Source organism: Somniosus microcephalus, chromosome 4 (genome assembly GCF_052327205.1).
Source record: "Somniosus microcephalus isolate GS21.2 chromosome 4, FLI_Smic_1.0, whole genome shotgun sequence".
Taxonomy (NCBI): Eukaryota; Metazoa; Chordata; class Chondrichthyes; order Squaliformes; family Somniosidae; genus Somniosus; species Somniosus microcephalus.
The window spans coordinates 55,641,578-55,668,340 of record NC_140990.1 but is presented as its reverse complement, the minus strand read 5'-3'; the positions used below and the strand labels follow the sequence as shown (position 1 = coordinate 55,668,340).

Sequence of the window (26,763 nt, the reverse complement as noted above, 5' to 3'; positions counted from 1 at the left end):
GACTCGGGCCCGACCCCTACCGCAATACCCTTCACCGCGCCGCCCCCGGGACCTATCTCAGCGTCGGCGTCCCGGACCCGATCGGGACCGCCACCCCCGGTACCGGCTCCGACATCGGACCCCTGCGGCTGCTTTTTCTGCGGCCAGGAGAAACACCCGAGGTCGCGCTGCCCAGCTAGGAACTCCACCTGCTCAACCTGCAGGAAGAAAGGCCACCTTGCTAAGGCCTGCAGAAGTGGATCTTCAGAGGCCAGCAGTGCCTCATGCGAACTGTGGGGGCGGCCATCTTCCTTCAAGGCAACAGAGGCCAGCATCCCCACACGTGAGTCATGGGGCGGCCATCTTTGATCAAGGCAACCGACCCCAATAGTGCCTCATGTGAGTTATGGGGGCAGCCATTTTGTCCAACCTCGTGGGAGACGCCATTTTACCCACCACGCTCGACTGCCACCGTGCCTCCAGACCCGACGACCGCCTCACCCGCAGACGACAACGACTCACTCAGCTACACACTAGCCTCCGTCACCCTGGATCAAGCCCGCCCGCATCACCTGTCCAAGTCGATGATGGACATCAAAGTAAACGGCCACGCCACGACCTGCCTGTTCGACAGCGGAAGCACGGAGAGCTTCATCCACCCAGACACGGTGAGCCACTACTCCCTCCCCGTCCTGCCAACGCGCAACCGAATCTCGATGGCATCAAGGTCCCACGCCACGGACATCAGCGGCTACTGTGTTGTGACCCTGTCGGTTAAGGGTACGGAGTATAAAAACTTTAAACTCCTCATCCTCCCCCAGCTCTGCGCTGCCGTCCTACTAGGGCTGGACTTCCAATCCCACCTCCAAAGTGTCACCCTAGCATACGGTGGACCCCTCCCCCCACTCACAGTCGACAACCAGCGGATGTTAAACCGCCCACCGCGTAACACCTGCAGCCTATCCACCCTCAAGGTCCCGCCACCTTCCCTGTTCGCTAACCTAACCCCCGACTGCAAACCCGTCGCTACCAAGAGCAGGCGGTACAGCGCCGGGGACAGGGCCTTCATTAGCTATGAGATGCGGCGCCTCCTGAAAGAGGGCATCATCGAGGGGAGCAGCAGCCCCTGGCGTGCCCAGGTCATGGTCGTTAAGACCGGCGATAAAAATCGCTTGGCCATCGACTGCAGCCAGACCATAAACAGGTACACCCAGCTGGACGCATACCCCCTTCCCCGCATATCTGACATGGTCAATCAGATTGCACAATACCGAGTATTCTCGACCATCGACCTTAAGTCGGCCTACCACCAACTCCCTATCAGCCCAGAGGACCGCCAGTATACCGCCTTCGAGGCGAACGGGCGCCTCTACCACTTCCTTAGGGTCCCCTTCGGTGTCACCAACGGGGTGTCGGTCTTCCAAAGGGAGATGGACCGGATGGTCGACCAGAACGGACTGCAGGCCACGTTCCCTTATCTAGATAACGTCACCATCTGCGTCCGCGACCGGCAGGACCATGATGTGAATCTGGAGAAATTCCTCTGTACGGCCCAACGGCTGAACCTCACCTACAATAAGGAGAAATGTGTGTTTAACACCTCACGCCTTGCTATCCTTGGCTGTGTAGTAGAGAACGGAGTCATCGGCCCCGACCCCGAAAGAATGCACCCCCTCATGGAGCTACCCCTCCCCCACTGTCCTAAGGCACTTAAGAGAACCCTGGGACTCTTCGCCTACTATGCCCAATGGGTGCCCAATTATGCGGACAAAGCCAGACCCCTCATGAAGTCCACATCCTTCCCCCTCACGGAGGAGGCGTGCGCAGCCTTCTCCCTCATTAAGGGAGACATAGCCAAGGCCACAATGCACGCAGTGGATGAGTCCATCCCCTTCCAAGTGGAGAGCGATGCATCCGACTTCGCCCTAGCCGCTACCCTTAACCAGGAGGGGAGGCCGGTGGCCTTCTTCTCAAGGACCCTACAGGGCCCTGAGATCCGACACTCGTCGGTCGAGAAGGAAGCCCAGGCGATCGTGGAGGCGGTATGACGCTGGAGGCATTACCTGGCAGGCAAACGATTTACCCTCCTCGCCGACCAGCGTTCAGTCGCTTTCATGTTTAATAACAAGCTGAGGGGCAAAATCAAGAATGACAAGATCTTGAGGTGGAGAATCGAGCTATCCACCTACGATTATGAGATCTTCTACCGGCCAGGTAAGCTGAACGAACCCCCTGATGCTCTTTCACGAATTACATGCGCCAGCGCGCATATTGATAGACATCAGACCCTCCACAATGACCTCTGCCACCCCGGGGTCACCAGACTTTACCATTTCATTCAGGCCCGCAACCTGACCTACTCCATCGAGGAGGTCAGGACCATGACCAGGAACTGCCAGACCTGTGCCGAGTGCAAACCGCACTTCTATAGGCCGGACAAAGCAAGCCTGATCAAGGCCACCCGCCCCTTCGAGCGCCTGAGCATCGACTTTAAGGGGCCCCTACCGTCATCCGACCGTAATGTGTACTTCCTCAACATCGTTGATGAGTACTCCCGTTTCCCCTTTGCCTTCCCCTGCCCAGACATGACCAGTACCACGGTCATTAAATGCCTGAATGAACTCTTCGCCTTGTTCGGGTTCCCGAACTATATACATAGTGACCGGGGCTCCTCCTTCATGAGCGAGGAACTCCGCCAGTTCCTACTAGCGAGAGGTATTGCAGCAAGCAGGACCACCAGCTACAACCCCCGAGGGAACGGCCAGGTGAAAAGAGAGAACGCGACTGTCTGGAAGGTCGTCATCTTAGCCTTAAAGTCCAAGGGCCTCCCAACCTCCCGCTGGCAGGAAGTCCTCCCGACAGCGCTGCATTCCATCCGGTCACTACTTTGCACTGCCGTTAACGCCACCCCCCATGAACGAATGTTTGTTTTCCCCAGGAAGTCGACTACGGGAACCACTCTACCAACCTGGCTGACCTCTCCGGGGCCCGTCCTGCTGCGAAAGCACGTGAGGGCCCATAAAACGGACCCCCTGGTCGAGATGGTGAACCTCCTGCACGCCAACCCCCAGTACGCCTACGTGGCTTACCCAGATGGGCGGGAGGATACTGTCTCCTTACGAGACCTCGCACCCTCGGGCACTCCGGAGACACCACCTTTACCCCCCCCCACCACCCCCCCAATTCCAGCCCAGGTAGACGACATGCCGGAACCCCACGAGCCTTCGCCGACCACGCAGACACCAGCATTAACACCGGATAATGCAACACCGCCGCTGCGACGATCGGAGAGGCTTACGAGGCCTCCGGACAGACTGACATACCAGAACTGGTAGTACACTTCACCCCGCCGGACTCAAATCTAAAGAAGGGGTGAATGTGGTAAACCACTTTTATCGTTCACTATCGTTACACTATAGTTAGCACTGTTATATTGTTATCACTGTTCTCACTGTTGTATCACTATACGAGGTTGCCTCTTGTCAGACTGTTATACCTGGGCTGACCATCACTGACTCCGCCCATGGCTCCCCAGGTATAAAGGTAGTCGACTGGCTGGTATTCCTCCTTGCTGGATCCGATCACCCATGAGGGTGGGCTCTGTTATTTAGTCAATAAAAACCTATAGTTACTTTCCTAACTCGTCGCTTTTCATTGGACGAATTGATAGGTATATCACCCATTATGACAGCGCAAAGGCTACAGAGGTGGTCCCTTTTTCTAGGGGCACACCAATATAACACAGAATACAAAGGATCAAAACAGCATGGGAATGCTGACGGTTTATCGCGCCTACCGTTGCCAATGGTAGAAGAGGCACCTACCGTAGACCCAGTGGAGATTTTCCACTCTACCATCGTCGAATGTCTACCAGTAACAAATTCTGTCATTGAAAGGGAAACTAGAAATAACCTGACTCTCTCACGAGTCTACGATTTAACAGTGAAGGGATGGCCAGCACATGGCGAACCACTGTTGCCAGCATTCTCGCAAAGAAGAGTACAGCTGTCAGTGTGCCGAGGAACCTTGATGTGTGGATCCAGAGTGGTGATTCCACCCAAACTCCAGGATAAAGTTCTAAAGGAGCTTCACGAGGGGCATCTGGGTGGAGTGAAAATGAAGAACCTAGCCAGGACGTTTGTATGGTGGCCAGGTATCGATGGAGACATCGAAGAAATGACCAAGAGCTGCCTAGGATGCCAGAAGGTCCAAAACGCTCCACCACAAGCCCCTCTACATCCATGGGAGTGGCCCTCATCTCCATGGCAAAGGGTACACATCGAATTTGCTGGTCCATTTATGGACTCAATGTTCTTAATCGCGGTTGATGCACACTCCAAGTGGCCGGAGGTAATAAAGATGTCCTCCACCACCACGGAAAAAACCATCACAGTATTAAGGACCATATTTGCCAGGAATGGGCTGCCTGAACAGATCTGTTCTGATAATGGACCGCAATTTGTGTCCGAAGAATTCAGGAAGTTCTTAAAAAACAATGGGGTTAAGCAATACACGTCCGCCCCATACCATCCCGCCACCAATGGATTGGCTGAAAGGTTTGTCCAGACCTTCAAGAAGGCCATAAAAGCCATGGGTAATGAAGACATAAAACTTCAGCATAAGGTGGATAACTTCTTGTTTGCATACAGGAATGCAACTCATATGGTTACAAACCAAACTCCCGCCATGATGTTCTTCAATAGAAGCCTAAGATGCCGGCTGGATTTGATCAAGCCAAACATCAGAAGGGACGTGGAGAACCGGCAATTTCAAGGCATGAATGAAAGGCCAACTAGAACCTTCCAGATAGGTCAACAAGTTTTGGCCCGGGACTACCGTACCGAGAAATGGCAGCCTGGAACTATCTGCACACGACTAGGTTATGTGCACTGATGTATACCGTGGACATTGGAGAAGGCATAATAAGGCGCCATGCTGACCAAATCATAGAGTCATCCGAAAAGGGACAACCTACACCACAACTCTATATGCCTAATGATGAAGTAGAAATACCCATAGTATCTACCTCCGATCCCGTGATACTGGAACCCGATGAACCCGACACTGGCATTCAAGCCAAATCAGCCTTGCCAAAAGAACCTACTAAACCACCAGAAACTACGACACCAACGAGGTGTTATCCAGACCGAGTCAGGAAGCCTCCAGAGAGACTGACTTATAATTGATTAACTGCAGCAATGTGTAGATTATTTTTCTTGTAACATGTAATTAATGATTACTTAAAATATTTTGTACTGGTTGGCTAAAAGGGGAGGAATTGTAGTGTATGTGCCTTTAAGAGCCCCCTGTGTACTGTAATGCCGGTAATGGCCACTCGGGCTATATAAGCCTGTATATTGTGTTGTATCAGTTAGTTCCCCTCCAGACTTTGTTCAGTAAACACCTGTGAAACCAACTCCTGTCTTCAGTGTCTCTATTAACACACGGACACAACAGATTCTGACCCTGGGACTGTACATGGGGATTCTGACCCTGGGACTGTACATGGGGGTTCTGACCCTGGGACTGTACATGGGGATTCTAACCCTGGGACAGTACATGGGGATTCCAACCCTGGGACTGTACATGGGGATTCTAACCCTGGGACTGTACGTGCGGATTCTAACCCTGGGACTGTACATGGGAATTCTAACCCTGGGACTGTACAGGGGGATTCTAACCCTGGGACTGTACATGGGGATTCTAACCCTGGGACTGTACAGGGGGATTCTAACCCTGGGACTGTACAGGGGGATTCTAACCCTGGGACTGTACATGGGGATTCTAACACTGGGACTGTACAGGGGGATTCTAACCCTGGGACTGTACAGGGTGATTCTAACCCTGGGACTGTACATGGGGATTCCAACCCTGGGACTGTACATGGGGATTCCAACCCTGGGACTGTACATGGGGATTCCAACCCTGGGACTGTACATGGGGATTCTAACCCTGGGATTGTACATGGGGATTCTAACCCTGGGGCTGTACACGGGGATTCTAACCCTGGGACTGTACATGGGGATTCTAACCCTGGTACTGTACATGGGGATTCTAACCCTGGGACTGTACATGAGGATTCTAACCCTGGGACTGTACATGGGGATTCTAACCCTGGGATTGTACATGGGGATTCTAACCCTGGGATTGTATATGGGGATTCTAACCCTGGGACTGTACCTGGGGATTCTAACCCTGGGACTGTACATGGGGATTCCTACCCTGTGACTGTACATGGGGATTCTAACCCTGGGACTGTACATGGGGATTCTAACCCTGGGACTGTACATGGGGTTTCTAACCCTGGGACTGTACATGGGGATTCTAACCCTGGGACTGTACATGGGGATTCTAACCCTGGGACTGTACACGGGGATTCTAACCCCAGGACCGTACATGGGGATTCTAACCCTGGGACTGTACATGGGGATTCTAACCCTGGGACTGTACATGGGGATTCTAACCCTGGGACTGTACATGGGGATTCTAACCCTGGGACTGTACATGAGGATTCTAACCCTGGGACTGTACATGGGGCTTCTGAACCTGGGACTGTACATGGGGATTCTAACCCTGGGACTGCACATGGGGATTCTAACCCTGGGACTGTACATGGGGATTCTAACCCTGGGATTGTACATGGGGATTCTAACCCTGGGACTGTACATGGGGATTCTAACCCTGTGATTGTACATGGGGATTCTGACCCGGTGACTGTACATGGGGATTCTAACACTGGGACTGTACATGGGGATTCTAACCCTGGGACTGTACATGGGGATTCTAACCCTGGGACTGCACATGGGGATTCTAACCCTGGGACTGTACATGGGGATTCCAACCCTGGGACTGTGGGACTTGAACCCACAACCTTCTGGGGCTCTTCCCTTACAATTCTATGGCATGTAAAGTGTAAGCTTGGCACTTACCAGTGCCTTCAGGAGAGATGGTGAGAAATCCTCTGTGTGGAGAGTGACGATATAATAACTAAGACATTGATTGTCTGCTCCTATTGTGTTCTGACATTCAATGATTGTTGCTCCCGGGCACTGGGACCCGGTTGGAAGCAGACACTTCCATGTTCCTGTACTAAGATGGCCGCTCATGCACTCGGTTGCACACTGAATTAAAATGGCATCGCACTGGAGCTTTCTGCCCTCCTGTACAAAGATGGCTGCCATTAACATGGGCCTGTTAGCGGAAGAAATCTTCGTAGTTGCAAACACGGGATCTTCAGGTTATTATTCTGGGCTTGCGGACTACTCCAGTTGTTCATAACGCCCCCCCACCTACCGACCAGTCCATTACGCCCCTGCAACTCTGATTCTTACCCGCCACTGAATTGTACTCCTGGCTTCTAACCCTCTCCATCTGTCCATCTCCAATGCTGCACTGCGCATGCTCAATATACCCTCCCCTATCGCACCTGCGCACTGGGCACCTGCAGTCTGGGGGCAGCACATTGCCCACTGCGGGGAATGCTGGGTAAAAGCCCCCCATTGAAAGACCAGATTAGTGACTAGAACATGATTTACTGTGATTGCATTGAGGGCTGAACCATGTTCATTCCAGCAGTTATGGCTTGTTTCTGCTGATCTCAATAACCCCTGTACCTGTGCTGGAGATTAATATTCTGTAGAAATAGTGAATAAATCAGCCTTGTTTCAAACACACAGTTTGTCAGCTATTTGATATCTCGATGATAAGAGAAGTCTAATTGATGCTCTGTTCCCGACTGGTAAATTTTTGGGCCTTTTATTACTCTAGATTATTTCCGTTCTCATCTAGTTCGCCTTCTACCACATTAAACCGCAAGCTTGCTCCGTTTGAGTACACGACTTGCAGGTGTCATCGACTGAACTGTAGTGTCTCATTCTACACTCATCTGCAGGTGGCCCTGGAGATGGAGCACGTGGTGTCCGCCGGCATCCTTGAGGCCTTCCGCGACTGGTGGGCGCAGCGGGGACTGGAGTGCATCATCAACATGGCCAACCAAATTTTAATTTAATTTGTTAAGTTTTATTTAAAGTTTTATTGATTTAGAGATAATTTGTTTATCCACCCCATCAAAAGAGTACACTCATCTGCACCTCTTCCATTGTTTGAAGGGGCTGCTCCTCAATTTTTGGCTGCACTTCAGTCCCACGCTCCTGATCTTCGGTCACCCAGTGCGGAGGGGAGCGGGCAGATCGGAGGACCTCCTTGTGGGAGTGCTCCTGGGCCTGGCCAAAAAAGGCCATCAATTGGTTCAGGCAGCGGGCGGTTGAGGGGGTCGTTCGGCCCAATTGCCTGCCTCTCTTCCGCGGCCATGATCGCGCTCGGGTGGCCCAGGAGATGGAGCACGCTGTGTCTGCTGGCACACTTGAGGCCTTCCACGACTGGTGGGCACCGTGGGGACTGGAGTGCATTATCACCAACGAGAACAAAATTTTAATTTACGTTGTTAAGTTTTATTTAATGTTTTATTAGTTACAGTATTTTTTGTTTAAGTGTGCATCAAAAGAGTAAACTCATCTGCACACCACAGGGACTGGAGTGCATTATCACCACAGGTAATGAAATGTTAATTAAATTATTAAGTTTCCTTTAACGTTTTATGTTAAGTTACAGTTTATTTGTTAGTACAAAAGAGTACACTCAGCTGCAATTCCTTTGAACCATAGCTTTATAGAATTATCTTGCACATGTTTTGAAATCTGTTATCATCTGTATAATTTAACCCTTTGTGGATTCGATATAGTAAAACTCCTCCACAAGTGCTGCATGTGATAACCTTGGAAAGGTTCTGATCTTTGTAATAGTAATTACTGAGCTTGATGGTCTCATTGATGTAATCTCTTGTTACTAACATACCTTGCACTATTTCTTTAATCGAGATAATTGTTTCAAATACTTCCATTATCAGGTCTTTAGCTCCTCCATTGATCCCTGTCAATGATCCATTGTTAGGGGCTGTTGTTAGGATGTAGGTTTAGGGGTTAGGATTGGGGTTAGTGGTTGGGGCCAGTGGTTATTGGTTAGGATTGGGGTTAGTGGTTGGGGGCTAGTGGTTATTGGTTAGGATTGGGGTTAGTGGTTGGGGCCAGTGGTTATTGGTTAGGATTGGGGTTAGTGGTTGGGGCCAGTGGTTATTGGTTAGGATTGGGGTTAGTGGTTGGGGCCAGTGGTTATTGGTTAGGATTGGGGTTAGTGGTTGGGGCTCATGGTTATGGTTAGGATTGGGGTTAGTGGTTGGGGCTAGTGGTTATTGGTTAGGATTGGGGTTAGTGGTTGGGGCTCGTGGTTATTGGTTAGGATTGGGGTTAGTGGTTGGGGCTAGTGGTTATTGGTTAGGATTGGGGTTAGTGGTTGGGGCTAGTGGTTATTGGTTAGGATTGGGGTTAGTGGTTGGGGCCAGTGGTTATTGGTTAGGATTGGGGTTAGTCGTTGGGGCTAGTGGTTATTGGTTAGGATTGGGGTTAGTGGTTGGGGCTAGTGGTTATTGGTTATGATTGGGGTTTGTGGTTGGGGCTCATGGTTATTGGTTAGGATTGGGGTTAGTGGTTGGGGCCAGTGGTTATTGGTTAGGATTGGGGTTAGTGGTTGGGGCTAGTGGTTATTGGTTAGGATTGGTGTTAGTGGTTTGGAGATTAGTCTTAGGAGTTAGTGATTAGGGTTAGAAACCATTAATAACAACACAGGTGTCACTGGAAGCATCTTTTTTCATTTCATGTTTTTTAACCTCACACAGGCGAGTCATGAATCAGTCTCATGAATTGTTCATTCAAGGAACATTCTTTATGGCTGGAGTGTGATTTTTTTCCCTGCACACCGGTCCAGGTATTGGGCTAGTTACATCCAATCATCAGCCTGCCTGAAAAGGGCTTTTGAAAATAACCTGTCACCATCTGATTCCACCATCATATCTTCATCCATTACCCACCACGCCTTTCACCCTCACTAGAGCTGGTTTCACCACCATGACCATTAGCCATACTGAGGCTCTCTGATTTCCATTTATAGTCTCAATGTAAGTGGTCCCTGGATTTGGTGTCACAGTGTAAATGGTACCTCGATTGGGTCTCAAAGTGTAAGTGGTCCCTGGATTCGGTGTCACAATGTAAGTGGTCCCTGGATTTGGTGTCACAGTGTAAATGGTACCTCGATTGGGTCTCAAAGTGTAAGTGGTCCCTGGATTCGGTGTCACAATGTAAGTGGTCCCTGGATTTGGTGTCCAGATTATTTTCCAGCCATTTTGAGATGTCCCTTACCCTGACACCAGAAAGGCAACACACCCTTCGGGACTCTCGATCCTGACTGTAAGGACTACTATCTATTTTTCTAATTATATAATCCCCTATACTACAATCTTTCAACACTGCTCATCCTCCCCTTGGACAGCCTCCTGTTCCATGGTGCCTTGGACAGCATTCTCACTGTCCTTCCCAGTCTTTCTCCTTATCCTCACAGGTATTGAGTACTTTGTGCCTGTTGGACAGGCGCAGTGTCTGCTGGACTTCCTTCACTACTCTCCACGTTCCCCTTACCGGGCTGACTGACAGTCACACTCTCCCCTTCCTGCACCTGTGCTTTCTTCTGGTGTGTGTCTGTACTCGAGTAAATTATCCAGTAATTCCTGCTCCTCCCTTATATGTCGGAGTGTCTCTAGCTCGGACTCCAGCTCACTGACTCTGAGCTGGAATGTCATGAGGCAGAGACATTTGCTGCAGATGTGGCCGTCTGGGACAGTCTCGTTGTTCACAAACTCCCACATATTACAATCCCCACACACTGCCTGGTCTTTATTAATGAATGAATGAATTTATTTTTTGTTATCTGTAGTTTATTTCTTGAACTGTGATTAATTTCTTCGCTATTTATCAGTTATGAGCGTCTTTAAAAACAGTTAGAAATTAATCACTTACCTCATTTTTCTTTGACTTACTTGCAATAATAAATCCTTACTAAGTCAAGCTTAACACTAACCACTAAAGAGACTAAACACAGAAAGGGATATCGATGCACTTACCGATATACTTATGTTAATTTGCTCTACTGTGTTTTGATTATGATGTCACTTTTTTGGTGTCCTCCAGTGCGATTATTTATTATTTACTGTTGTTCCTTGGTTTAAATTACTGAGCACCTACTTCCCCCTCAGCATCCAATTCCCATTCTCGCGAAATTTCCCTAACCACTCTGTTTAGCAAGCCACTCTGTTTAGTAGATTGTCCAGCTCTGTGCCACACCGCTCATCCTCCTCCTATTCCTTACTCCAAAGGTATCTCTGTCCTCAGCTATTCCACTCACTTTTCCTCCATATTCTTGTCAACTAAAATGGCGGCTGTTGTTACCCAGAATACTCCACACTGTAGAATAGGCCCTATCAATGCTGCAGGGGCCGGTGTGCGCAGGCGCGGGGAGGGCACGGTGCGGGGCAGGTCCCGCGCGTGCGCAGTGCCGCCAGTCGGGTAATGGCGGCGGAAGGTGGAGAGAAGATTCCGGAATAACAACAGAAAATGCTGGAACAACTCAGCAGGCCAGGCAACATCCGTGGAGAGAAAATAGAGTCAACGTTTCGGGTGAAAACACTTTGTCAAGACTAAAGAAGCACAGGAAATGAAATAGATGAAATAGAAGATTCCGGAGCGGGGAGGAGGTGGCGGAGCGCAGGGGAGCAATAGAACCGGTGAAGAGGCTTTATAAACACTCGGGGTGGGACTCAGGCCCCGAACAAGAGCCTCCAGGCTGGGCGTTTGCCCTGAGCAGGGCAGCAGCTGCGGGGCTTTCTCCCAGTGACCGGCCCGGGGTAACGGCCGCCATCTTGAGAGGCTCAGGGGCAGCAGGGCGCATGCGCGGCCCCCTTGGCCAGGAACCAGGAGGAGAGAATCTGGTCAATTTCTATCCTGGAGTCACAGTGATGGCTTTTGTAAACTCCTTTTATGAGCTGTGAGAAGGGCAGCATTTACACACCGCAAACTCAAACCAAACATCACATCAAGATCTGACAGAGTCGCTCCATTTGTCAGGACCCGAATACCATCGGCCTTTGAATGTGGAAGGAGAAATGTTTGTCTGTTCTGTCTGTGGGAAAAGATTTCAAACATCAGTGTGACTGGAAAAGCACCGAGACACACACACCCGAGTGAGAGTGTTCCAGTGCACTGACTGAGGAAAGAGCTTTAACCAGTTACATAGCCTGAAAAATATCACCCCATTCACAGCGGGGAGAAACTGTACATGTGTTGTGTGTGTGGATGAGGCTTCAACTGATCGTCCAACCTGGAGAGACACAAGGACACCCGCACCGTGGAGAAACCATGGAAATTTGGGGACTGTGGGAAGGGATTCAATTACCCATCTGAGCTGGAAACTTATCGACGCACTCACACTGGGGAGAGGCCGTTTACCTGCACCGTGTGTGGGAAGGGATTCACTCAGTCATCCAGCCTCTATACACACCAGCGAGTTCATACTGGAGAGCGACCGTTCACCTGCATTAAATGTGGGAAGGGATTTACTGCTTTATTAACCCTCCTGACACACCAGCGAGTTCACACTGATAAGAGACCTTTTAAATGTTCTGACTGTGAGAAGAGCTTTAATAGCACAAAGGATCTGTTGACACACCAACGAGTTCACACTGGGGAGAGGCCGTTCACCTGCTCCATGTGTGGGAAGGGATTCACTCAGTCATCCCACTTTCTGACACATCAACTTGTTCACTCTGATAACAAACCTTTTAATTGTTCTGACTGTGAGAAGAGCTTTAAAAGTAAAAAGGATTTATTGACACACCTACGCACCCACACTGGGGGAAGGCCGTTCATCTGCTCCGTGTGTGGGAAGGGATTCACCCGATCATCCCACCTGTTGAGACACCACCGCATTCACACTGGGGAGAGGCCATTCACCTGCTCTGTGTGTGGGAAGGGATTCACTCAGTCATCCCACCTCACCGAACACCGACATGTTCACACTGATGAGAGACCTTCTGAATGTTCTGACTGTGAGAAGAGCTTTAAAAGCACAAGTGGTCTGCTGAAACACCAACGCACTCACACTGGGGAGAGGCCATTCACCTACTCTGTATGTGGGAAAAGATTTAGTGATTCATCCTACCTGCTGACACACCAGCGAGTTCACACTGGAGAAAGGCAGTTCACCTGCTCCACGTGTGGGAAGGGATTCACGGATTCCTACAACCTGCTGGCACAACAATCTGTTCACACTGGGGAGTGGCCATTCACCTGCTCCATGTGTGGAAACAGATTCAGTGATTCATCCAACCTGCTGACACACCAGCGAGTTCACACCGGGGAGAGGCCGTTCACCTGCTCCGTGTGTGGGAAGGGATTCACTCAGCCATCCTCCTTACTGAGACACCAGCGAGTTCACGACCGACTGCAGAGGTTGGATTCTGCTGTTATTGCTGCTGTTAATCACATCCAGGACTGAACCATGTTCATTCTATCAGTTGGGGTTTGTTTCTGCTGATGTTTATAACCCTATAACTGGGCTGGAGATTAATATTCTGGATAAATGTCAAATAAATCAGCTTTGTTTCAAACATACTTTGTGTTGAGTCTGTGCTGACTCCATGATAAGAGGAGACTAATTGATGTCCTGTTGCTGACTGCTCCATTTTTGGGCCGTTTCTCCTTTCTTACTCTGGATTATTTCGGTTCTGATCTAATTGGCCTTCTACCATCCTGGGAGTCCCATGATACAACAATAATGGAGTTGTTGACTAATCACAGCGATCAATCTCTATCAATGTGTCTCCAACAGACCCAGACATGAGGTGAGGAAAACCCCAGTGGTGGAGAGCTTTAGGAGCCATCGGACCAAAATCACCTCTTCCTCCTGAGCATTCTACACTGACCACATGTCATGTCTCAAATTACTCACACACTGTGTCCCAAAATCTTATTCTATGAATGAAATCGGTCCAATTTACATTGGAATGAATCAACACTAACTGCTTCCACCGTCTCCCTAGGGAGCCTGACCCAGAGATTGACCACTCACTCACTGAAATATTGTTTCCACAGATTGGATTTGAATTTACCCCCTTCAAGCGCAGGCCGTGTCCTCTGGTTCTACTGTTCTGGACAGGGTGAAATAACTTGTCGTGCTCTACATTATCCAGTCCCTTTAGAATCCTCAAAACAGCAATCCGATCACCTCTCCACCTTTTCTTTCTCAGTGTGAACAGGCCCAGTTTACATAACCTGGACATGTTGGCTCGATACGCAGTTAAATTCTGACACAAACCCTTTGATGCTTCTTAAATTGCATTAACCGACACTTCACAGAATCCAAGAATGATACAGCACAGAAGGAGGCCATTCGGCCCATCGTGCCTGTGCGGCTCTCTGAAAGATCCATCCAATTACAAAAGCAAAATACTGCGGATGCTGAAAATCTGAAATAAAGAGAGAAAATGCTGGAAATCCTCAGCAGGTCAGGTAGCGTCTGTGGAGAGAGAAACAGAGTTAACGGTTCAGGTCACAGACCTTCCGTCAGAACCTTTCATCACACATTATAATCTAATGTATTACTCTGGTTTAAGCATATATTGTGGTTAATAACGGCAAACTCTGTTGTTTCTCCTGATCTGGTTACAGTTTCCAACCAGTCGATTCAGTGGAATGTCCTATCAGTGTTGCCATGGCGACCTGTCTGCAGTGAAACGCCTGTTTGACTTCTTGAAAGTGCAAAGTATCTGCTGACAGACCAGCGAGTTCACACTGGGGAGAGTACGTTCACCTGCTCCATGTGTGGGAAGGGATTCACTCGTTCATCCAACCTGCAGACACACCAACGTGTGCACATGTGACTGCAGGGGCTGGATTCTGCTGTTAATCACATCCAGGACTGAACCATGTTCATTCTGACAGTTGGGGTTTGTTTCAGCTGATGTTAGTAACCCCTATAACTGGGCTGGAGTTTAATCTGTATCAATCAATGTCAAATAAATGAGCTTTGTTTCACACACACGCAGTGTGTCGGGTCCTTGATATCTCGACAATAAGACGAGCTGATTGAGGACTTGTTACAAACTGAGTGGAATCCATCTGAGAACTGAGTTCCCACAACTTGTTAAAAGATGGGTCTACAAGATGTCCAAGTCTGACAGGACAGAAAATTCTATTATATCACAGGGTCCACTTCAACCATCCAGGGCAGTGAGCCCCTGTAATATTGGATTTTAACCTATGGGAAATATTCTGATAATCTGTTATTGTCACGGGGCAAAGCAGCCTTGTTACTTTAACATCAGTTTAATCAAACTCAATGGACAATCCGATCACTAAAAGGAAACGTCTCCTTAAAGCTGACGGTGTCGGCAGTTCTGCAGCTCATTTCTCAGTGTGAGTGTGTCAGAATGAAAAGCTTTAACAACAGCCGATGTTTCACAAAGGGAGACCTCACCCGACCAAAGGGCATTGGTGGAGTTTAATGGGCTGTTTGTGTCACTGGGCTACAGGAGGCCATTTTTAACAGAAGGAAAACTGGTCACAGCAAACAGAGTGTTTAACAGACTGTCCCTGGTCCACTCGAACCCCCACCTTCTCTCTCTCACTATTTATGGGCACTGCTGCAGTAATTGCTCCTCTGACCTTTCCTCTCTTGTCCCTCCTACACCCCTAATACACGGCCCGACACAATCTCCCTCCCCCTACATCCTCACTGTGCTGGAATCCACACCAGTCTCCCCATCTGCTCCTTGTTCTCTCCCTGGATCCTAAAACTACTGAACTCACTCTTCCCCTCCTGAAGTCTACAGGCTCTAAAACTGAAGCTTGGTGTCCCTCAGTCCCGACTCCTTGATTTACCTCCCCTTCTCTCCTCCTCTTTCCCCCTTGGTTGTGTTCCACACTCTGGGCCTTGGGCCTTCCCCGGGGATTCTCAGTATGAACAGGTGGGATGTGTTTGGAGACAGGGTGTCCCGGCTCTCCACCTTTAAAGGGACAAGGAGACGACCAGCTGGCTGAATGGCCCTGCTTTATGACATCACTGTCATAGCAACCAGCCTCCTTGAGCCCTGCTCATTATGGGCTGGGTTTAGCTCAGTGCTGTTACAGGAAGGGAAACAGGAGCAGGATTCGCCCCATGTGGAGCCCAGGATTAATGGTGCGCATGCAAAGCCGCAACATCTGGTACGCGTGCGTGGCTCAGGTGGGGGCGAGTCAGTGTTTCACCTCAGCCGCCAGGGAGGTGCACATGCGTGGGACGACCCAACATTCTTCCTGTCAGCAATCACTCCCTCGTTTCTTTAGTATAAACAGAAATGCTGGAAATACTCAGCAGGTCGGGCAGCATCTGTGGAGACAGAAACAGAGTTAACGTTTCAGGTCGATGACCTTTCATCAGAACTGCTTGTTCTTTAGTGTCAGCTGTTACTCAGTTGGTAGCGCTCTCGCCTCTGAGTCAGAAAGTTGTGGGTTCAAATCCCAGCCCAGAGACTTGAGCACAAAATCCAGGCTGACACTCCAGTGCAGTGCTGAGGGAGTGCGGCACGGTCGGAGGTGCTGTCTTTTGGATGAGACGTTAAACTGAGGCCCCGTCTGCTCTCTCAGGTGGATGTAAAAGATCCCATGGCATTGTTTCAAGAAAGAAAAACTTCCATTTATACAGTGCTTTCATGACCACCAGATGTCTTGAAGTGCTTTACAGCCAATGAAGTACTGCAATGAAGTAGTCACTGTTGTAATGTGGGAAAGAGCAGGGCAGTTATCCCCAGTCTCCTAGCCAATGTTTATCTCTCAATCAACATAAAAAGATAGATTATCTGGTCATTATCACATTGTTGTTTGTGGGAGCTTGCTCTGCGCTAATTGACTGCTGCGTTTCTTACATTACAACAGTGACTACACTTCAAAAGTACTTCATTGGCTGTAAAACACTTTGGGATATCCGGTGGTGGTGAAAGGTGCTATAGAAATGCAAGTCTTTCTTTCTTCACTGGTCTCACCAGCGACCTCTTCTAGCTGATGGTTGATTGACATTACAAGAGGATTTGAGTACAGGAGTAAAGAAGTCTTACTCCAATTATACAGGGCCTTGGTGAGACCACACCTGGAGTACTGTCTACAATTTTGGTCTCCTTACCGAAGGAAGGATATACTTGCCATAGAGGGCGTGCAACAAAGGTTCAATGAGATCAGTTCCTGGGATGGCGGGACTGTCAGGTGGTAGAGAGAAAACGGGGAATTACAGACCGGTAAGCCTGACATCGGTAGTGGGGAAAATGCTAGAGGCCATTATAAAAGATGTAATAGCTGAGCACTTGGAAAACAGTGACAGGATCGGACAAAGTCAACATGGATTTACAAAAGGTAAATCGTGCTTGACTAATCTACTGGAATTTTTTGAGGATGTAACTGGTAGAATAGATAAGGGAGAACCAGCGGATGTGGTGTATTTGGACTTTCAGAAGGCTTTCGATAAGGTCCCGCATAAGAGATTAGCGTGTAAAGTTAAGGCACATGGGATTGGGGGCAAGGTACTGACTTGGATAGAGAACTGGTTGGCAGACAGGAAGCAAAGAGTTGGAATAAACGGGTCTTTTTCCGAGTGGCAGGCAGTGACTAGTGGGGTACCGCAGGGATCGGTCCAAGGACCCCAGCTTTTCACAATATATATTAATGATCTAGACAAGGGAACTAGATGTAACATCTCCAAGTTTGCAGATGACACAAAGCTGGGTGGGCGTGTGTGCTGTGAGGAGGATGCCGAGAAACTCCAGTATGATTTGGACAGGTTGGGTGATTGGGCAGATGCATGGCAGATGCAATATAACGTGGATAAATGTGAGGTTATCCACTTTGATTCACAGTTGGAGCTCCCGCTCGCGGCGCTTTGAATTTCGCCCCAACAATGGACGGCGGTTGGAGGCGGGACTTGGGCCAAGCGGATTGGCTGCTGGCCTTTGATTGACGGCTGACGGGACCAATCCCTGGGACCGCGGACTGTCCTGCTCAGTGGCGCCCCCTGGTGTGAGGGCAAGCGGCGGCTGGAGCTGCGGGTCCCGCAAACTGCGCCTGCGCACTGCTCCTGTTCCAGTGGGAGAAGGTGTTCAACGGGCTGGGCTCCTGGGATTGGGAATGGCCGCACCCTCCAATAAACCCCAGCCTGGATTTGTAGGGGGGAAGGGGGGAGATGGGGGCAACAGGCTGGATGGAGATGATGGGAATCTGGATCAACCCAATTGTCAGCGAGCGAGGGGCGGCTTCCGCAGCCTTGGCCCCATCGCGCCCCACATCGCTTCCCCCGCAGCTGCTCAATGGGAACTGAGCCGGCGCCCGGTGTGAGGGCTGCTTGTGAGAGAAAGAATGAAAGAGGGAGAGAGTTTCTGGGCCCACCCCTTGAAACCTTCTCACCGACCCCGGTGGAGAACCTCTGATCGACAAGAGGCGCTGCAGCAACTCACCAAGGCTTCTTCGGCAGCACCTCTCTGTTGTGTCTGTCTATAATAAGACACAGACTGCGGAGAACGGTACAACAGGTGTTTACTCAACGTGGCTCACACTGGAACTGACTGTACAGATTACTACTCAGTGCTATATACAGGTGTGGTCACTGCCGGTACTGCAGTATACATGAGCTGTAAAAAGTAGTTCCTCCCTTAAAGGTATATACATTACAATTCCTCCCCTTTTAGATTAACAGTACCATAACACTCATTTAACAATTAAATATCAAACTAATTACAATTAACACTTTTAACATGCAACATCAGCTGAAAATAGTCTATTTATATATTCAGTCTTTGGGGAGGCTTCCTGATCCTTTCTGGATAGCGCCTTTCCCGAGTGTCTTGCTCTTGGTGCGGAGGCGATTCTGGCCCCCTGTCGTCGGTTGGTTCATCAGCTTCCGATGCTACTGTTTCTGGGGTAGATGCGACCTGTACGTCGGGTTCATCACCAGGTACGTATGGGCGAGGCATGGGGTTGGCTTGTTCCTGTGACTCTAGGATCTGGTCAGCATGGCATCTCACGATGCTCTCCCCAATGTCCACTGTGTACATTAGTGGGCCCTGCCGTGTGCATATCGTTCCTGGCTGCCATTTTTCAGTTCGGTAGTCGCGGGCCAAGACTGGTTGCCCTACATTGAAGCTCCTTGTTGGCTTCTCATGGATGTGCTGGAATTGCTTACTCTCAACATCTCTTCGTACGTTTGGTCTGAGCAAATCCAGGCGAGATCTTAACCTTCGGTTAAAGAACATCATGGCTGGGGCCTGGTTGGTGACTGCATGTGTCGCATTCCGGTAGGCGAACAGGAAATTGTCCACCTTGTGCTGCAGCGGAATGTTGTCATTGTACATAGCCTTTATTGCCTTCTTAAAGGTTTGTACGAACCTCTCAGCCAATCCATTTGTGGCTGGATGATACGGGGCGGATGTGTAATGCCTTACCCCATTCTTTTTCAAGAACCTCCGGAACTCTTCGGACACAAACAGTGGTCCGTTGTCGGAGCAAATCTGTTCTGGCAAGCCATTCCTGGCAAAAATGGTCCGTAGGACTGCAATAGTTTTCTCCGTGGTGATGGAGGATATTTTGATGACCTCAGGCCATTTTGAGTGCGCATTCACGGCTATTGAAAACATTGAGTTCATGAATGGACCAACAAAACCAATATGCACCCGTTGCCATGGAGATGAGGGCCACTCCCATGGGTGTAGCGGGGCCTGTGGTGGTGCATTTTGGACTCTCTGGCATCCTGAGCAGCTCTTGGTCAGGTCCTCGATTTGTTTATCGATTCCCGGCCACCACACATAAGCCCTGGCTAGGCTTTTCATTTTTACCCCTCCCAGATGACCCTCATGAAGCTCATTGCGCACTCTATCCCTTAACTTGGGTGGAATTACCACTCGGGATCCACACATCAAGGTCCCCCGGCACACTGACAGCTGTTCTCTCCTTGTCGAGAATGCTGGCAACAGTGAGTCGCCATGTGCTGGCCATCCCTTCACCGTCAAATCATATACCCGAGACAGTGTCAGGTCATTTCGGGTTTCCTTTTCGATACAAGTTACCGGTAGGTATTCAACTATAGTCGAATGGAATATTTCGACAGGATCCACTGCTGGTGCTTCCTCCGCAGTAGGCAGTGGCAGGCGTGATAGCCCATCATCATTTCCATGCTGTTTCGTGCCCTTATATTCAATCTCATAGTGGTGCACCCCTAGAAAAAGTGACCATCTTTGTAGTCATTGCGCAGTCATCACCGGAACGCCCTTCTTCAGGTCAAAAATGGAGACAAGAGGCTGGTGATCAGTCAGCAAGGTGAATTTCTGCCCGTGCAGATAGTGATTGAACTTTTTCACTCCCCACACTAGGCTGAGGGCCTCCCTGTCAATCTGGGCATAGTTACGCTCGGCTGAGGTTAGTGATCGTGACGCAAAGGCTATTGGCCTCTCTGAGCCGTCCGAGAATTTGTGCGACAGCACTACTCCAATGCCGAAGGGTGACGCATCACATGCCAACCGAATTGGTAATGCTGGGTTGTAATGGGCCAATACCTCTTTTGATGTGATTAGTGTTTTGCTCTTCTGGAAAGCTCATCTACATTTGTCACTCCACTTCCATGGCACCCCAGTTTGCAGTAGGGTGTTCAGTGGGTGTAGTATTGTAGACAAATTTGGCAAGAACTTATGGTAGTAGTTTACCAGCCCGAGGAACGACCTCAGTTGTGACACATTTTCCGGTGCTGGAGCCTTGACTACTGCCTCAATCTTCTCTGGGGACTTATGTAACCCCTCTTTATCGACAACGTGGCCACAATACGAGATCTGTTTCCTAAAAAACTCGCATTTGTGGCGGTTAGCTCGGAGCCCATATTCCTGCAATCTAGTGAGCACCTGCTCCAGGTTGGCAAGGTGATCACTGTCATTTTTGCCCGTGACCAGGATGTCGTCTAAATAACACTGGGTCCCTGGGATCCCTTGCAGGACTTGTTCCATTGCCCTCTGCCAAATAGCCGGAGCTGATGCTACCCCGAATACCAGCCAGTTGTATTGATAGAGACCTTTATGGGTGTTGATTGTGAGGTATTTTTTTGATGCTTCTTCTACCTCCATTTGCAGATACGCCTGGGCCAGATCAATCTTAGTGAAGCGTTTCCCTCCAGATAGCGAGGCAAAAATATCTTCAATCCGCGGAAGTGGATATTGTGCGGTGTGAAGAACCGGGTTCACTGTTACCTTAAAGTCCCCACAGATGCGAACCTTCCTTGGTTCCCCAGGCGTGCTGCTCAACGACTTTTTCATCACAGGGATGATGGGTGTAGCCCACTCGCTCCAGTATACCATGGACAGTACACCTGAATGTTCCAGACTCTCCAGCTCTGCTTCGACGGCTGGGCGGATCGCATAAGGTCTGGCCTTAAAAAATTTTGGGCTTGCGTTTTCTTCAATTTTAATCATCGCTGTCATGCCTTTTAGTGTTCCGAGCCCTTGCTGAAACACTTCTTTCACGTCAGTTAGGATCTTTGACAGTCGCCCAGGTGTGATGTCGTCATCCTTTTTGTCAGCCACAGTCAGTGCCTGTATGGAATGCCAATCCAGTTGTATTTTCCAGGATCCATTCACGTCCCAGTAATGGTGGTCCTCCATCTTGCAGTACATACAGGTCTAGTTTTGGTGTTTCCTTACCGTTATATATAACGGTCACTCTTATTTTTCCTTTGGGGTAGACTTTTTGCCCCGTGTACGTCTTCAAAATAATTTTTGTGTCTCTCAAGGGTATGTGTGAGAATAGCCACTCGTAGTCCCGTCGGTTTATGACTGTTAGGGCTGATCCTGTGTCCAATTCCATCCTTACCTGGACTCCTGCTATCTTGAGAGTGACCCAAATGGTTCGGTGATCCTCCGTTGTGATCACATTATGTAGTTTCAGGCAACTCAGTTCCCTGCTTTCGGAGTCGTTATCACTCTTTTGTTCATCTGAACTATTCTCTGTCATCTTATGTACCTTCTTGTACTTTTCTTTGGTAGGTTTCTTATTGTTGGTTTTCTTTCCCGACCTGCAGACTCGTGCTATGTCTCCTACTTTTCCACACTGTCTGCACACTTTGTCTTTGAACCAGCAATCATTCTGGTCATGTGTTGTTCTGCCGCAGCGATAGCATTTCTCTGTTCCATATGACATTTCGTTTGTGCCATATTCTTGCGGTCTCTGTTGTATCTCTGCAGCGCCCCGTGCTGCTACTTCATATGATACCGCAATGCTGAAAGCCTTTTCCAGCATAATGTCCTTTTCAGATAAAAGCCGTTTCTGGGTTCCTTCTCTTTGAAGCCCACACGCAAACTTGTCCCTTAAGGTATCTGCCAGTCCCGCTCCAAACTGGCAGTGTTTTGATAGATTGTTGAATGTTAAATAATCAGCATTGCTTTCATCCTTATGCTGGTTCCGTTTGTGAAACTTGAATCTTTCTGCTATCAGCAAGGTGTGGGGTTTAAATGTTCCTGTAGTATCCATTGGCTTCATTGGGGTTACTAGATTTTGTAATAAACCATACGTCTTTGCACCCATTAAATTTAACAATACCGATGCTTTCTTGTCATCTGACACCTCATTTGCCTTGCAGTATACCTCTATTCGTTCGACATATGTAGTCCAATCTTCGACTTCATTGTCAAATGTGGTGATACTGCCACTCTTCGGCATTTTGGGTGTGGTTTAAAATGGTATCTCCCAATGGCTTAAAATGGCGTCTCCCGCACTTTCCTTCCTCCCCCGCTGCTGCCAACGCCGCTCCCGGCGGCTCTCGTGGCAATGGCGGTGCCCTATAGGTTTCACGCGCTTCTCCTGCGCTGCTGGCAATGCCACTCTCGGCGGTCCTCATGGCAATGGTGGCACCTCGCGGGTTTCTGTGCGTCTCTCTCTCCCTTTCTTCGACGCTGCTTGGCCCCTGAACACCGGCTGCGCCCTGTGCGCCCTGCCCTCTCTCTCTCTCCCCCGTCGACGCTGCTCGGCCTTTTGCTGTGCCGCTCGGTCGGGCTCTAGCCCGCCGCTGTTTGGGAAGGGTCTGCATACTACCTGTTGCCAGCCCGTTTCGCTGGACCACCTCGACTGGAAAGCCAAGCCTGGCTCTCGACAGCCTCCCCCGCAATTCTCGAGTCTCTGCTGGATGACTGGGCGGTTGCCTGTGGTCGACGCCCGAGTCTCTGGCCTTCCCCTCCAATCCACTGATCTCCAGGAGCGAATCCCCGGGAGGTGATGCAGAGTTGCAGGTAGGTTCGAACTTGCCTCGTCGCCAATGTTGTGTCTGTGTATAATTAGACACAGACTGCAGGAGAAACGGAACCACAGGGCCTAGAAATTCAGTTGGGCGTGCCAGCCGTTAGCGCCTTAGGTGGAGTAGATCTCGAGCGCTAGGCGCTTAGCACCCGGGCGCAGCGCGATCTGCGCCTCGCCCCAACTTCAGTACACATTTAGCGCTGGCGCAAAGTCTTAGCGCGCGCCCTGCTGCGCGCGCAGATCATGACGTCATTTCGTCGTGCAACGCCCTTTGTGCGCCCCGAACCGGAACTTCACTCGTGCCGGCCCATTGTGCGCCGGGCGGCCCTAACGACTGTGAAGTGGAACGGTACACAGCCGAGGCAGGCCGCGGGGAGCCCTAATTAAAGGGCACTTACCCTGCACTATAAAGGCCAGCCATTTTGCAGCATTCACTCTTGTGCAACGGTTTTTTGGAGAGAGACCAAGGAGGAGAGCTTACTGGTTTGGACCAACACTAGGACAGGTATTTTTGGCTCAGGCCAGAGCTTAGCAATGATCTTTGCCTTCATTCAGAGCTCAGTGTTTGCCAGCATATAATGGGGGCTGCATTGGGTGCCAACGCTGACTTTCAGCCTTATGCCAGAAGGGCTTACAGACGCCGTGAGAGAGTGGCAGCCCTGGCTAGACGCAGAGGGGGCAACAGGCGTTGCCAACTGAGGCCTTACCCACCCAGGGTATACCGCCAGCAGTCCTCCTATCTGACCATGTCTGCCGCGATGTGTGTTAGGAGGCTGCGATTCAGAAGGGAGGTGGTTGCAGACATCTGCCAGCTGCTTCACAGAGATCTGCAGCCACAGCTGATGCGCAGGACGTCTCTGTCGGTGGCAGTGAAGGTGACGGTGGCTCTCAACTTCTATGCCACCGGCTCCTTCCAATCCGCTGCTGTGGACATCGCTAACATCTCCCAGTTCGCTGTGCATTGCTGCATCCGCCAGGTGACCGAAGCCCTTTTCAGAAGGAGACATCAATTCATCTCCTTCCCCATGACCCTGGACAAGGAGCAGCAGCGTGCAGTGGGATTTGCAAGAATAGCGGGCTTCCCCATGGTGCAGGGCGCCATTGACTGCACGCATGTGGCTTTGCGGGCACCTCTGGAGCATGCCGAGGATTACCGCAACCGGAAGGGCTACCATTCCCTCAACGTACAGCTGGTGTGTGACCACAGGCAGCACATCCTAGCTGTCAATGCCCGCTTTCCAGGCAGCAGCCACGATGCCTTTATCCTGCGACAGACAACTGTGGCTGACATGTTCCAGGCACAGCCTCACCCAAGAGGATGGCTTATCGGAGACAAAGGCTATCCTTTGTGTACCTGGCTCATGACCCCACTCCGCGCGCCCACGACCCCTGCTGAAGAGGCATACAACGAGAGCCATCAAGCGACTAGGAACATCATAGAACAAACAATCGGCGTCCTCAAGCAACGGTTCCGCTGTCTCGATCGCTCCGGGGGAGCCCTCCAGTATTCACAGGAGCGAGTCTCCCAATTCGTCGTCGTTTGCTGCATGCTGCACAACCTGGCTATCCGCAGGACTCAGGCACTGCCACCTCACGTTGGACCACCACCTCAGGAGGAGGAGCAGGAGGAGCATGAGGAGGAGGAGGAGGAGGCGTACCAGCCCAGGAGGGAGGCACAAGGTCCAAGGGCCGCCCGTCGGCGGCTTATTGAACGTCACTTCTAGGCCCCCTGTCAGGGAATGGCTTGTGCCAATGAAAGAACATGATTGCAGCCGCTCCGCAAGCCCTCAGCCGGTTAAGGCAACAAACACTTCAAAGATCAAACATGGACAATGTTAATAAATAAAATGCTTTATTGTACAAACTCAGGGCCCTTCCCACATGAAAACCAAAAACAGACGAAACCCCCAAAAAACACTCAAACACATTACTCGCTCCCACAACCTGGAGAGGATTAACAAAACATTGCAACTAAAATGGCCGTCATCCTCGGCCTTCGTAAAAAACAAACATCACATCCTCGGCCTTCAAAAAACAAACATCCAATTCTCGGCCTTCAAAAAACAAACATCCAATTCTCGGCCTCAAAAAACAAACATCCAATTCTCGGCCTCAAAAAACAAACACAACTGGCCACACATTCGACTTTTTGGCCCGCTAGGGCGATGCCTTGGCCATCTTTGTGTGGCCCCTGCCCGCCCTGCTGCTCCTCCTCAAAGTAAGGCCATTGGCTGCTGCAAGGCTGGGGGCAGGCTCCAGAGGGGCACATGTCGTGACGGCAGATGCCCTTGGGGGTCGGCCTAGTCGAGGTCTGGCCGTCGAGCGGGCGGCTGTTGAATGCTGCAGCTGTGGCTGGCCAGCATCAGTCACTGCAGCAGCTCCTGGCAGCTCCACTGGGGGAGTGGCAGTGGCGGCTGGAGGAATGGGGGCAAGCTGGCGGATGGCAGTCGCTCGCTGGTCGCCTGAGACACTGGCACTCGCCCGGGCCAGCACTGCAGCATGCGCACCAATCTGCCGAGGGACAGACCGCTGTGCTGCTGCAGCGCGCCGGGTGCCCTGGCGATGCCTGGCTGACACAGCGAGTGTGGCAGCAGTGAGTGCCCGTGTTGACCTGTTCAGTGACCTCATCAGAGCACCCAGTGACTGCACGGCACCACTGATCAGCTGCCCACTCGCTGCCTGAGCTGCCCCGATTGCCGCCCGACTCGCTGCCTGCTCTGCCCCGAATTCCGCCAAACTGATGGCCTGTGAGGCCCCGACGTCGGTCACACTCTGAGAGAGGAACTCGATGGCCTCAGGCAACCGTGCCACTACCCCCATGAGCTCCGTGTGCCGGCGCTCCGAGTCCACGGACAAGTCCTCGAGGCGTTCCATCTCCTTGTCGAAGACCATCTCCGGACTGGAGGCCGGACTCTCCCTCTGGGGAGAAGGCCGCCGAGCTGGCCGACCCTTCCTGCGTTGCTGGACGCCGCTGGGCCCAGCAATTGGACTCCCCTCCGACCCTTCCCCCCTCTGGGGAGAAGGCCGCTGAGCTTCCACCCCCCTCCCGCGTTTCTGCAGGCCGCAGGTCCCATGAGCTCCCCTCCCCTCTGACACTTCCGCCACGCTCCCCTCCAGGGAAGACGTGTCCCCTACATTCGCATGGGTTGCCGCGGATGAGGGTTCCCCTGATGGGCCGCCTTCCTCTTGCTCCTCCTCCTCCTCCTCTTCTGAGGGGCTGTCACTGGCAAGTTCAGGGACCTCCTCCTCACCATCTGAAAGCAGGAAGGCACAAGAGTAGCTTTAGAGTGAGGAGAGGGCGTCAGCGAGGGATGCATGAGTGGTGGCATTCAGCGCATTGGTCGGACAGTGGCAAAGGATGTAGATCTGATGCGCAAGTGGGACGAGAGAGGTCCAAATGTTGATGTCCTTACCATTGGTGCCCAGAACAGGGTCGGCATCTCCACATGCAACGGGGCCAATCACCCGGCCACCCATGATGCGCTCCACGCGATGTTGCAGCTCGGTGAGTGGCTGGATCTGGGGTCGGCCTCCCCCAGTCGCAGTCCGGCTCTTC

General features: G+C 50.8%; 1 protein-coding gene across 5 annotated transcripts in view; it reads left to right on the top strand.

Moving 5' to 3' along the window:
- The window catches only part of LOC147118937 (uncharacterized), a 28,115-nt gene extending 13,169 nt beyond the window's left edge, over window positions 1–14,946 (top strand). For 2 of the 5 annotated variants that reach the window (XM_085984685.1, XM_085984686.1), the window contains one exon: window positions 12,360–14,795. In XM_085984685.1, the coding sequence (XP_085840811.1) occupies window positions 12,360–13,416 (1,057 nt within the window). In that variant the 3' untranslated portion in view covers window positions 13,417–14,795. Of the gene's footprint in view, window positions 1–11,432 lie in introns of those variants that run through there. The other 3 variants (XM_085984682.1, XM_085984681.1, XM_085984684.1) reach the window with 3 other exon arrangements.
- The last annotated feature ends 11,817 nt before the right edge of the window (window positions 14,947–26,763 follow it).